General features: G+C 48.9%; 1 protein-coding gene across 1 annotated transcript in view; it reads right to left on the reverse strand.

Moving 5' to 3' along the window:
* Positions 1-773: 773 nt before the first annotated feature.
* LAP3 (leucine aminopeptidase 3) overlaps positions 774-12644 on the reverse strand; it is a 33087-nt gene continuing 21216 nt past the window's right edge. Inside the window, exons 7-13 of the mRNA XM_007517862.3 lie at positions 8812-8970; positions 7456-7580; positions 6067-6155; positions 5276-5378; positions 3121-3200; positions 2449-2558; positions 774-1342 (exon numbers count right to left, since the gene is read on the reverse strand). Of these exons, the coding sequence (XP_007517924.1) occupies positions 1153-1342; positions 2449-2558; positions 3121-3200; positions 5276-5378; positions 6067-6155; positions 7456-7580; positions 8812-8970 (856 nt within the window). The 3' untranslated portion in view covers positions 774-1152. The remainder of the gene's footprint in view (positions 1343-2448; positions 2559-3120; positions 3201-5275; positions 5379-6066; positions 6156-7455; positions 7581-8811; positions 8971-12644) is intronic.

A 12644-nucleotide genomic window follows, 5' to 3' on the forward strand; every position in this document is an offset into this window, starting at 1 on the left:
ATAAAATAATAAAGGATAAATAAAGTGGGTCTTGGGAAACCTTGGAAAACCACTGTTAAAGTGCACTGGTAGTAAACAGATCTCTCTCTTCCAAAGGGGTAGAGTGATTTGGGATCTTTGACTTATGGGTCTATTCTAAGCCAGAAAGCTTTGCTTTTGAATTCACAATCTGTGATCCTTTTTTTCCCCCATAGACTTGCCCACTCAATTTGCACTACCCTGTAAGTTTTTAATCACATATTTTGAAAACACTCCCACATGTGAACATTCATTAAAAAAAAAAAGCATCATACTCAAGAAAATTTATGCCAAATCAGACAATCAAATCCTTTGTTCTGCCAATGTTTGAATTTTTTTTTTGCCATTTATCAAATTTCTAAATGTTGTTTTATCAGGTAAATACCTCTTTGAATCAATTTCAAGAATTAATGGTTTTTCAGAGACCATCCTCTTTGTCTGCATGTGTGTGTGCGTGCGTGCATGTGTGTGTTATTGCCACAGGGTTTATTGTTGGGGCTGGATGCCTACAGGAAGACTCCACTGCTCCATGCAGCCAATTCTTACTTCTTTCTTTTTTGATAGAGACAATGAGAAACTGATAGAAAAAGAGGGAGAGAGAGAGACAGACACAAGCAGCACTGTTCCACCGCTCCTCAAGTCCCTACAGGTAGGGACTGGGGGCTTGAACCAGCGTCTCTCTTCCTGATCCAACTGAGCTGCTTATTAGTTCACACCACACAGCCCCAAGAAACATATCACGTTCCAAACGTCACTGGGGACCAGAGCACAAGAAGTCGCATTTATTGTTTCTGTGACTACGTAGTGACTTGTAGTTTTTCATGTTCCCAAGACCCAGAATCTGAAATACAATTTTGTTCAATTAAAAACCCGTTGGAAAAAAGATTTTTCAAAAATTAATCTTCATTTATAGAATATCTTAAAAGCCGTTGCCACACATGGCACTCGTGTTGCCTCGGTCAGTTGTCTCATAAAAATGAAAAACAAAATCAAGGCATGTAAATACCGTTTTGTTCTACGTTTTAAAATATTGTCCTTCTTTGCTATGTTCAATCACGTTTCATCCATTCAAGGATATTCTGAACTTCCGCTGTCTGGCGCAAGGCAGAATGGAGGTATTTGGGAGCATCGGGGTTAAGCACTGTCCTGACTGAGCCGCAGCAAGAACTCGATCAGGGTCCTCGTGGGCCTCCCAGTCATGCCTTTGCGCAGATAGGGGACCTCGTCTTTGTTGGTCATCACCCCCGCGATGTCTAAGTGCGCCCACTTTGGGTGGGTCACAAACTCCTTCAGGAAGGCTGCCGCTGTGCATGCTCCCGCAGATCTGAAGAGAAGGACAGACGTCATTCCTTAGCCCTACAGACGTGCACGCGGAACAGTTCACTAAAGGTCCTCCAGGCCCTGGGGAGGCTCAAGAATAAGAGCACAAGCCTTCCATGCCTGAGGCCCAGGGGTGGATCTCGGCTCTAGGTGGGAGCGCCAAGAATAGCACCAGGGTGAAAGTGGGAGGAACTAGTGGGCGGTGCTTTGGCATCTCTCTTCCCCCTCCTTCAAGGCAGTGGGGGGGGCCAGGCTCAAAGCTGGGTCGCACACACGGCAAAGTAGCACACTGTCCAGATCAGCTATTTCACTAACTCCAAATTTTTGTTTGCATTAAAAAAAAAAAAAAAAAAGAATGTGGTCCAGGAGGTGGTGCAGTGGATAAAGTCTTGGACTCTCAAACATGAGGTCCTGAGTTCAATCCCTGGCAGCACATGTGCCAGAGTGATGTCTAGTTCTTTCTCTCCTCCTATCCCTCATTAATAACTAAAATTAAAAATAAAAAAATAAAAGGAAAAAAGAAAGATAGAAAGGACCCAGGTTCAAGCCCCCGGACCCCACCTGCAAGGGGAAAGCTTCACGAGTGGTGAAGGAAGGCTGCGGGTGTCTCTCTCCCTCTCAACTTCTCTTGGTTTCTATCCAGTAGTAAGTAAATAAAGAAAAAAGGAAAAGGAAAAAAAAATACAGTCATCCTGACTGCAGGTCTTGGGAGATAGCTGACTCTGTATACAGAGTGCTTGCCCTGCCATGTGGGAGACCCTGGGTTCGAGTCCTGGGGCCACAGGTGAGCACAACAGTACGGGGATGGGGGGTTGGGGTCTCCATAGGTGGAGTGGTGCTGTGTTTTCTCTCCCTATGTCTCTCTGAAACAAAATGGAAGAAGAGCAGAATGGGAAGTGCCTCGCTGGTCTCTGAAGTACAAGGTCCCAGACTCAGCTCTGGCATCGCATGTGCCACAATGATGCTCTCAGTTCTTTCTCATCTCATAAATAAATAAACCTCTAAAAAAAGAGAAAAAAAAAAAAAGGGAAAAGGAAGTGCCTGAAGGTGGAGGATCAGATGCCCAAGGCCCCGGCACCAGTAAGGAACGCACCCAGGGCTCGCACGCACCTGTACTTGCCGATGTTGTTCACGTCAGCGAGCTGGCAGTCGACGACCTGTCGCGTGTAGTGCTCAAAGAGGGGCATCCTCCACACACGGTCCCCCGTTTCAATGCTGGCCTGAGGAAGAGATGGGTGTGTGACCGCTGTTGACACTCAAGAGGCTTCTGGGTAGATTCACGGCACTGACATGCTCAGTGCAGCCAGGAAGCAGCTACTGACCCCCGACCTTAAACCTGAATCTGCACGGGGCACTAAGGGCTCAAACCCCAGCTGTTTGTGGTAAATGAGGGCTCTCCTGGGTGGTCTGCCCAGGTGGTTCCCACCTGTCTGCCCTCTGAAGAAGCTGAGGTCTAAACAGTTTCCTAGCAGACTCTGGGGTGATGACAGAGTGGGACACTGTCAGCAGTCTTGACAGCCCAGCAGACATCTCTCTCTGCACCACGCCACGGTGCTGGTGAACCATTTTCACATCTTCTAAGGACACAGGAAGTGGCAGATCGGGGAGCTTGTCTAGAAAACCCAGGGCACCTGCAATCAAGCTCACTGCAGTTTCGGTCCAAAAGTGCAACATGCAGGTCACTTTAACACAGGGCTTGGAGAAAGAGCACACGTTATTGGCAGGAGAATGATTTGCTCCCCACCCCAGCACTGTAACTTAGCCTCCATCTGCTATTCCTACCTCAAACAGCTTCTTCCACAGCCAGGATGAATTGGTGAAGACCCCAGTGGCTCCGGACCCCAGAGCTATGTCCATGGCCCCTGCAAAAAACAACCTCAGGTCAGTACTGCCGTCTCTCCACTCTCTCTTGCTCAGAGCAGACCGGCAGTCCTTAACTCAACTCTCAGGTCTCCCCACTTTTCAAAGATTAGCCTAGGAATTCCTAACTGCATTTACTGAATACCCACTTCTAGCTATTTGTTCAAACTCAAGAAGAACACTTGTAGGGGCCGGGCATTGGCGCACCTGGTTCCCAGCTGCAGGGAAGAAGCTTCATGAGTGGTGAAGCAGGGCTACAGGTATCTCTCCCTCTCTATCTCCTCTTCCCCTTTCAATTTCTCTGTCTGTATCCAATAATAAAAGTATATAAATTTTAAAAAGAACACTTGCACCCTTATAGTTACTGCAGTACTACACAGCAGAGCTAAAACATGGAGAAAACCAACCTAAATGTCCACCAGTGGATGAGTGGAGGAAAGCATGAACCATGTACACACACACACATGCACACACACACACACACACACAGTCATAACAAGAAAAACCTCTGCACTTAGGACAACACAAATGAGCATTGGGGCATTCATGTTAAGTCACTTAAGTCAGACAGAGAAAGACAAATGACACAGAATTTAAGCAAAAAAAAAAAAAGTAATAATCCAAATTCCTAGACACAAAGACCAACTAACCAGTGGTTGTCAGAGGTGGGAGGTCAGGAGGCTGAAAGGTAAAGGAACCAGGGCTGGAATGCACAGCACGAGGCCTGTGCCTGAAAGTCACTGAGGGAAGATCCCAGAAAGTTCTCACCGCAAGGGCTAACGGCTATGCCCGAACTCATGGTAGGTGTCGGGACCATATTGCGGGAAGGTAGCGGTGACTCACGCTTAAGCTCTAAGATCTAACGCGGTGCACCAGAGGACGCAGAGGGGGGGCGTGAAAGGCACTTGAGCAGGGCGTAAGGCCCAGCACCCCCTAGCGGAGGGAGATGGTGCTTCAGTGAAGCACAAGGTATGCCGTCACCTGTCGGGTAAGATGTGAAACTTGACCACGGTGACCAGTCTTGCAAGGCAACGTTTCCTTATTTAATATTAAAAAAAGCATCGTGAGAGTAAAAAAAAATTGTCACTATATATAGTGAGCAGTGTTTTACTAGATTTATCATGATGACCACTCTGTAGTGAGACAGAGGATGAGAAATGACATCAATTTAGGGGCCAGGCGGTGGTACACCTGATTAGCCACACACACTACAGTGAGCAAGGAAGGACCTGGGTTCAAGCCCCTGGTCCCCACCTGCAAGAGGAAAGCTTCCCGAGTGGTGAAGCAGGGCTGCAGGTGTCTCTCTGTCTCTTTCCCCCTCTATCTCTCCACCCCTCTTAATTTCTCAGTCTCTATCCACTAATATATAAAGTAAAAAGTTTTTTTAAAAAAGATCATGGGAAAAAATGACATACATTTTAATCTTAAGAGACACAGAATGAATCCCCGGGAGGAGAAATGGTGGAGGAAAGATTATGAAAGCTGGGTCTTTGCAGCAGGCAGTGCCTGTCACCCTGTAGGAAACTTCAGAGTTCTGGGAGGTAAGGGCCATCCCCAGGCATGGATGCTGGAGGGCGTTCCAGGGCAGCCCGTCAGAGGTTCACAGCTGGGGCCATCCTGGGTGGGCCTTAACACTCATACTTCACACTGCTGTCTCTTGCCACACGAACGTCTTGTGAACCCTTGTGCCCCCATGTTGTCTTCTTTATTTATAACATCAGGTTCAGAGCTCAGGAAGAAAGAAAGTCAGTGGACACCAAGTGCATCAGGATGAGTAAAAACCACTGGCTTGGGGTTAAAGGAAAGCAGCTCCTCAGGGAGCCTCCTCTGGCGCCATCTTGAGACATAACACTGAATGGCAGGTGTGGCTCACTGAGATTTGTTGGTTTTTAAAGGTACATACAGCCTGGAATCTTTTGAAACAAAGAGCTTAACACTTGGTGAGAGTGGGCCAGCTCCTTTGAGAAAGGTCTCTGAGTGTAAACGGAGGGAGCCAGAGTGCTGCTGACCGGACCAGTGCGGTGTCTGCACTCCAGTGGGACAGTGTTTCCCACCCACACTGTGGCAAAAGCCTGACCTGTGAGGGTGGCGGCATTGATGATGAGCTTGGGGTCGAAGGTGTGCGCGTAGCACAGCGCGTCAGCCAGGATGAGTCTGCCCTCGGCATCTGTGTTGTCCACCTGCAGGGAGGCCCAAGAGAACAGGTGAGGTCCGAGCAGCCAATGTCACCCCAGACGCGCAGAGCTATGTAGGCGGGCTGCAGGGAGCTGAACTCCTGCAGGTGACCCAGTGTGGTCCATACAGAGGTGACGATACAGTGCTGTCAGCTGGAGACTAGGTTTCAAAGCAGTGTTGCTTCAATTTAAAAAAAAAAAAAATTGAGAAAGGAAACTGAAAATGTTCTTTTGAACAAGAACAGTGCTTTGTTCTGGCTTACAGTGGTGCTGAGGAAGGAACCTGGGATTGGGGCCTCCGCTACCGCAGGCAGCAAAGTCCATCCAGTGCTAGTTCCCTAGCCCTGAGGAAACACGTAAAACAAACAAACAAAAAAACTTTCTAGTTGATTAAGTTTCACCAACACTTCCTTTTATTAATTTTTTTTAATGAGAGAAACAGACCAGAGCACTGCTCAGCTCTGCTTATAACGGTGGTGCTGAGGCTTGAACCTGGGACTTCGAACGTCTCAGGTAGCAAAGTTTTTGGTGGCGTTTTTTTTTTTTCTTGCATAATCATTATGTTGTCTCCTCAGCCCAAGAAGCACTTCTAAGTCTGCATGAGCAGACTCCTGCTCCACAGAGAGTCCCCCTCAGTACCCACACAAAGTGTTTCCTGGTGACTAGAGATTTCCCTGTGCCCGCCATCACAAACCTGGATGGTCTTCCCGTTCCGGGCTCTCACAACGTCCCCAGGCTTGTTGGCCTTCCCGCTTGGCATATTTTCACAAAGAGGGGCCAAGCCTACCACAGGAAAGAAAAATGGAGGTTTAGGGATGAGCTGGACCCAAACACACCACCCAAGAGACAGAGGAGGCCAACCAGTGGGCCACAAGAACATTCCAGCCAGAGTCCGTCCTCAGTGAGCGAGGCCAACTCAGCACCCCAGTGACCACGGGACATTCTGAGCATCTGCCACCAGATGTACAGGGCTTCTGAGACGTATTCCTACCACAGACTCCACCAGGAAGACACATCCAAATATATGCCTATCAGGGAATGTGTGAAACAGGTCTGAACCCATCAAAACGGACAGTGTCACAGAAGAAAAAAAATGGAGTGGGTGGTGGTAAGATTTTATAATTAGGGAAACTAAAGAATCATCATCATGACAACCACATACACCAGGAAGTGTTGCTTCGCTCCTATATTTGAAAATCAGAAAGGAGTAAATGTATGGACGCAGACCCAGGGGAGTTTTTCTTTTGTATTTTGCTCAGGGATGGATACAGGACCTCATTCGTGTGTAACATCTGCCTCCTCGCTCGTAACTGTATCTTAATTTCAAAGAGAGAGACAGACAGGGAGAGACACCAGGGCTCACAGTGCTGCCTTGTGGTGCTGGGGCTCAGACATGGGGCCTCCTGCACATGAGGCAAGCATTCCAGGTGAGCTTTCTCCCACCTGTTGCCCAGTTTTTACTCTCTGTTTACAGGGAGGAGGACAGAAACCACGCAAGCCTCAACGCTCTCAAACCCCGTGAGGCAGCGAGCGTCGTTCCTGCTGAGTCACCTCAGAGGCCCCGGGATGTCTTTCAGATCTATCAAATGAAGCTGAAGGAGGTTATTGTACCAGTCCTTGCAGACGTCAGTGGTGTTGGAACCCCACTGCTTGGCCCTATTGCTGGGAAGTGCTGGCGAAAAACAAGGCATGTTACCCGAGTGTTTTTCGCCGCCTCAGGAGCTGGCTCCCACTTGGCACTTGTCTGCCCAGGATCTTCTCTGTATCAAAGCAGCCAGCAGACCCAACCTGATGAAGTCACTGCTGAAAAACCCCAAAAGCCCTTCCGATCTCACTGCCTCAGGCCTGTTCACTGCAGCAAGCCACAGACTCGGCATGTGGCCTGCTAACCACGTTTTGCAGAGAAGGGGACGCGGCAGTGCCAGTCACAGCCCGAGACGGTGAAACAAGCCAGACGGAATCAGCTTCTGCCCCGTGATGGGCTGTACAGAACCATTTCTGGTCCTTGGAGGTCACAGGAGACCCAGCCTGTGGCCTGGACTCTGCCCGGGGCCTAGATTCTGCTTCCCACAGTCACACTCACCCACGATGTTGATGGGCAGGCTGAGCCTGGCCGCCGACACGATGGCAGAGCAGATGGTGGCGGCCCCGCCCATGTCGGCCCTCATGAGGTCCATGCTGGCAGCGGCCTTGATGGAGATGCCGCCACTGTGGGAGACAGGAACAAGGGTGGTTGGTGTTAATGACAGAGACCTCCTCTCCTTCTCCCCTCTTCTCCCTTTCTCTCCCTCCCCGTCCTTTCTGCAGAAGCCCAGGCCTCACACATGTGGTTCAACACTCTGGGCCACGTTTCCACTCAGAGGGACAGACACCATGATTATAAAGCCTTCCTCTGTAGCTGCGGCACCTTCCCACATGGCACTGGGACTCAAACCTGCGCTGTGCCTGCCCCACCCCCCAGGAGAACAGCCTGTGCTAGAATCTCTGTGGTGGGAAGGGACATGGATACATGCTGGAGGGTGAGGGTTGGCACAGCCTCTCTGGGGAGACGGCATGTCGAAAGGCTACAGCACCCCCACGCGAATGGAGTGTTTTTAATACCCACCACAGGAATGTCTGGCGTGGGGGGGGGGGGTTTTGAGGTAATGTGTCGTAGTGCACAGGGAGACAGCATACTGGAAGGGCACCTTCTCACATGCCTGAGGCCACAGGCTCAGTGTCCGGCACCGCCTTATGCCAGAGCTGAGCAGTGTACTAGCTTCTGTCCTAAGAATGAATCTTTAAAGGCTGGGGACACAGCATATTGATTTTGCAAAAGACTCTCATGCCTGAGCCTCTGAGGTCCCAGGTTCAATCCCCAGCCCCACTATTAAGCCAGAGCTAAGCAGTGCTCTGGTATATATATATATATATATATATATATAAATCTTTAAAAAATGATAATTTAGGGAGCCAGGCGGTGGCGTACCTGGTTAAGCACTCACATTACAGTGCGTAGAGACCCAGGTTCAAGACTCCACCTGCAGAGGGGAAGTTTCACGAGTGGTGGAACAGGCTGCAGGTGTCCCTCTGTCTCTCTTTCCCTCTCTATCTCCCCTTCCCCTCTCAATTTCTTTCTGTCTCTATCCAGTAATAAGCAAATAATTAAAAAGTGATCATTTAAGTAAAGACAAACCCGAGTCTGGCTTGTGACGACTATCACTCCTACGACATTATTTAGCCTTCTGGCTTTCTTCTCTGCTGAATACATTCAACCCCACCGTCTCAGTACGGGCTGATGAATGTAAAACCGGAAGGCAGCTTCTGACAGGCAGTGAGCATGTCATACGGAGCAGCTCAGTGAGACCTGACAGGCGCCATGCTGAGGCGAGCCGCATGCCCAGCGAGGCCTGTCCACTCAGTGTTCACCGGAGCACGACAGCAGGTGCCGGGAGGGTACCTGTCAAAGGTGATGCCCTTCCCCACGAAGACCAGGGGCGGCTCGTCAGCGTCGGGGCTGCCTTTGTAGTGGATTTCCAAGAAGACGGGAGGCTCTTCGGATCCCTTGGCCACGCTCAGGAACGACCCCATTCCCTGCTCTTCAATCCAAGACTTGGGTCTAACGGAGCGGAAGGGAGCAGGAGAGTCAGTGAGCACTGCTGTCGATTTCCGAGTAACCTACAACAGACTCATCTGTGTTTGAAAAAGAAGAATACTGCTCCTGTGTTCCTGTGCCGACTATGGGCCGCAGATCAAACCTATGGGGTCTACAGTTCCTAAGATTTATATACTTCCCATATTCAGGAGCTACTCTCTTCCCTGATCCAGTTTTCTAGTCCTTTTTCCATCTATGACACCATCCTCCCCAGACAATAACTTAGGCCACCTGCATGTTAGATGTCAAGATCAGGAAAAAACTAGTAAAGTCATAGGCCCTCTGGAATATACCTAAAACAGACCTACTAGTTCTTCCCAAAATGGAGACCCCAAATCTTCACCTGCAATATTCTTTTTTTTTGAAAATGTCTTTTTAATATTTATTTATTTCCTTTTGTTTCCCTTGTTTTATTGTTGTTGTAATTATTATTGATGTTATTGATGTCCTCGTTGTTGGATAGGACAGAGAGAAAAGGAGAGAGATGGGGAAGACACAGACGGGGAGAGAAAGATAAGACACCTGCAGACCTGCTTCACCACTTGTGAAGCGACCCCCCTGCAGGTGGGGAGCAGGGCGCTCGAACTGGGATCCTTACGCCGGTCCTTGCGCTTTGAGCCACGTGCACTAACCCGCTGCACTACTGTCTGACTCCCCATCTGCAATCTTCTTGTCTTTAGGTCCATGATAATCAATGATTTGTTCTGCTTTATATCTTAACTCTTTTTCAGCCACCAGGTTCCAGATGCTAACATGATGCCAACCTGACTTCCCAGGACAAACGACCCCACCAATGTGTCCTGGAGTCCCGCTACCCCAGATCCCTGCCCCACTAGGGAAAGAGAGGCAGGCTGGGATTATGGATTGACCTGTCAACACCCATGTTTAGCAGAGAAGCAATTACAGAAGCCAGACCTTCCACCTTCTGCATCCCACAATGACCCTGGGTCCATACTCCCAGAGGGATAAAGAATAGGAAAGCTGTCAGGGGAGGCAAAGGGATACAGAATTCTGGCAGTGGGAATTGTGTGGAGTTGTACCCCTCTTATCCTATGGTCTTGTCAATACTTCCACTATATAAATAATAATAATAATAGAAAAATACTGAATAATAATAATAGAAAAATACTATCTGCTAGAGCCACACACACGCTGGGCTTGTTGGGTAGTTGCCATCTCCCCCTGGCTTCTTCTTATCCATATGCCTATATAGGGATTTACTGATCCAAAGGTTTGGTCTATTTACATAAATCACTTTTACATAAAGCACTCCAGGGCATTGGTGGTTCAGTTATAGGATTCTCGCCTGTTCCGCCCCCTCCTTGTCACACTCTGATTTTCACCAGTCACTTTTCTCTCCACCCTCTCTATATCACATCCTGTTTCCACCCTACTTGGAGAGTATAAAAACAGCTGCTCTTCTGATTAAAGACACTTGGAAATTGCTTTCCGGCTCCGAGAGTTCCAGAGTGTATCTCCTGCGGAAGTTGGTGCAGCACGCGTTCCTGATCCCTCTCCCACACAGCAGCCTAGATCAGCTCCAGTTGAGTTCTCTCCAACCCAGAGAGCACCGGCTCGGGAAGAAGTACCCTCAGGCTATCCCGGCATCTGGCGCCCGGAACAGGGACCCGTAAGCAGCAGATTTACAAGAAGACATCTTAGATAAGTACACACCTTTTGGGTATCTGCAATATTGTGTTAAGGCACTGTGATTTTTTTTCTTTTTTATTGTTTTCCGGAGATCTTTCCACCATGGAAAATCTTTTCCAAATCCTGCATTCTTTTTCCAGTATACAATTTTTATATATCTGGGACATTTTTCTCGGGGCTTCACCTTATATCCTGTTGATCATCATAGCAGCTTTTAAGGGATATATAGGGCAACCTCTCAAAAGGCTTAAGAAACTAGAGGCTGAGGTCCAAGAGATAAAGGAAGTAATCATAGAACTTAACCAGCACCTTAAAAACAAGAAGAAGCAAAGGCCTGTCGTGATCTTGACCCACCCTAATTCCTCTGCATCTTGCCCTGAGGCCCCTATTTTGGCATCTTGCCCTGAGGCCCCTATTTTGGCAGACACGTGTCCGAATTCTCCTTTGGACTCCACAGCCACTTCTTCGGCCACCCCCATTTTGGCAGAAACGTGTCCGGAACCTCCTGCTGCCTCCACGGCTGCTTCTTCACCCCACCCTGTTTTGATAGACACATGTCCGAATTCTCCTGTAGCCTCCAAAACCACTTCTTCGGCCACTTGTCCAGAAGCTTCCACTTCAGTGACTCCTCCTACCGCTACACACTTATCAGAGGAAGTCCACACATTTCCGGTCAATGTTGCCCCCAATAGACAAAAACCTCAGGCCTGGTATCCATATTCCGCCACAGACCTGAAGGAACTACGCCAGGCTATCAAAGATGACGGTGTTCATGCCCCATGGACCAGGTCCATTTTACAAGGCCTGCTTCAGAACCTTAATACCCCTCAAGATTGGAGAGATGTGACTCGTGCTACGCTCCCAGGCCCCCTCTTCCTGCAATGGGAGGCATTCTTTCGCGATGAATGTTTACAACAATCGCGGAAAAATATTCAAAATCAGCCAGAGGGTAATTTTGATGCATTGTTTGGAACAGGCCAATTAGAAACAGGGATTCAACAGGCGGAAGCCAAGTTTCCAGCGGGGTATTTTGATCAAGTACGCCTGTGTGCATTAAAAGCATGGGAGCGATTAACACCACCCATGGGAGCAGCCTCAGCCCCCATTCTCTCCCTGCAACAAGAACCTGATGAATCCCTCACTAAATTCATTGCCAGGGTCCAGTCGAGTTTGGAAAGGAAGATTTATAATCCTGACGCTCGTTTTCTCCTACTGCGATCCATAGTCTGGGATGGAATGCTTCCGCATTTTCGACAGGCCTGTATCACTCTTAAAAATGAACACCCAGATACTTGGATTCTAGCTACACAGGATCTCAGATCAAGCTCTTTTCAAGGACCTATGTTACAGGCCTATGCAGCTACCTTACATAAGCAAAAAGGAGCTTGCTTTCAGTGCGGTCGCCAAGGGCATTGGCGTAACCAATGTTCAGAAAATAGACCGCGACCCCGCCTCCAGTCAGGGCGACCCCACCTCCAGTCAGGGCAACCCCGCCTCCAATCAGGGCAACCCCGCATCCAGACAGGGAATCAGAGACCACGAATGCCTTGTCCCAGATGCCAGAAAGGATTTCACTGGAGGAGAGATTGTTGGTCAAGGTTCCATAGGAACGGCACGCCTCTGCCAAATGTAAACAGGGATTTAAACTAGGTATGGGGCTTCCCTTAGCCCCGCCCCCAAGAGGGAAGGAAGCAGGTCGCCCGCTTGGTGCTGTGCCCTTCTTCCACAAACAGAAGCCCAGCTTGGGACCCAATCCGTCGCTATACCCACCACGCCAAGTAACAATAACAGAGGGTGAGCAGAAGGAGGAACCCGTGGTATGTGGGAACTTCCAGCATAGAAATAACCGGCTGGAGCAAGAGAACAGCTCGAATTCAGAGCCTGAGATTTTATGGACCATCCCTGTTTTAGAAAGGGGTCACCCAACTATGACAGTAAAGATTGGTAATATTCCTTTTAAGTGTTTGATTGACACGGGAGCAGATAAG

Source organism: Erinaceus europaeus, chromosome 3 (genome assembly GCF_950295315.1).
Source record: "Erinaceus europaeus chromosome 3, mEriEur2.1, whole genome shotgun sequence".
NCBI classification, from domain to species: domain Eukaryota; kingdom Metazoa; phylum Chordata; class Mammalia; order Eulipotyphla; family Erinaceidae; genus Erinaceus; species Erinaceus europaeus.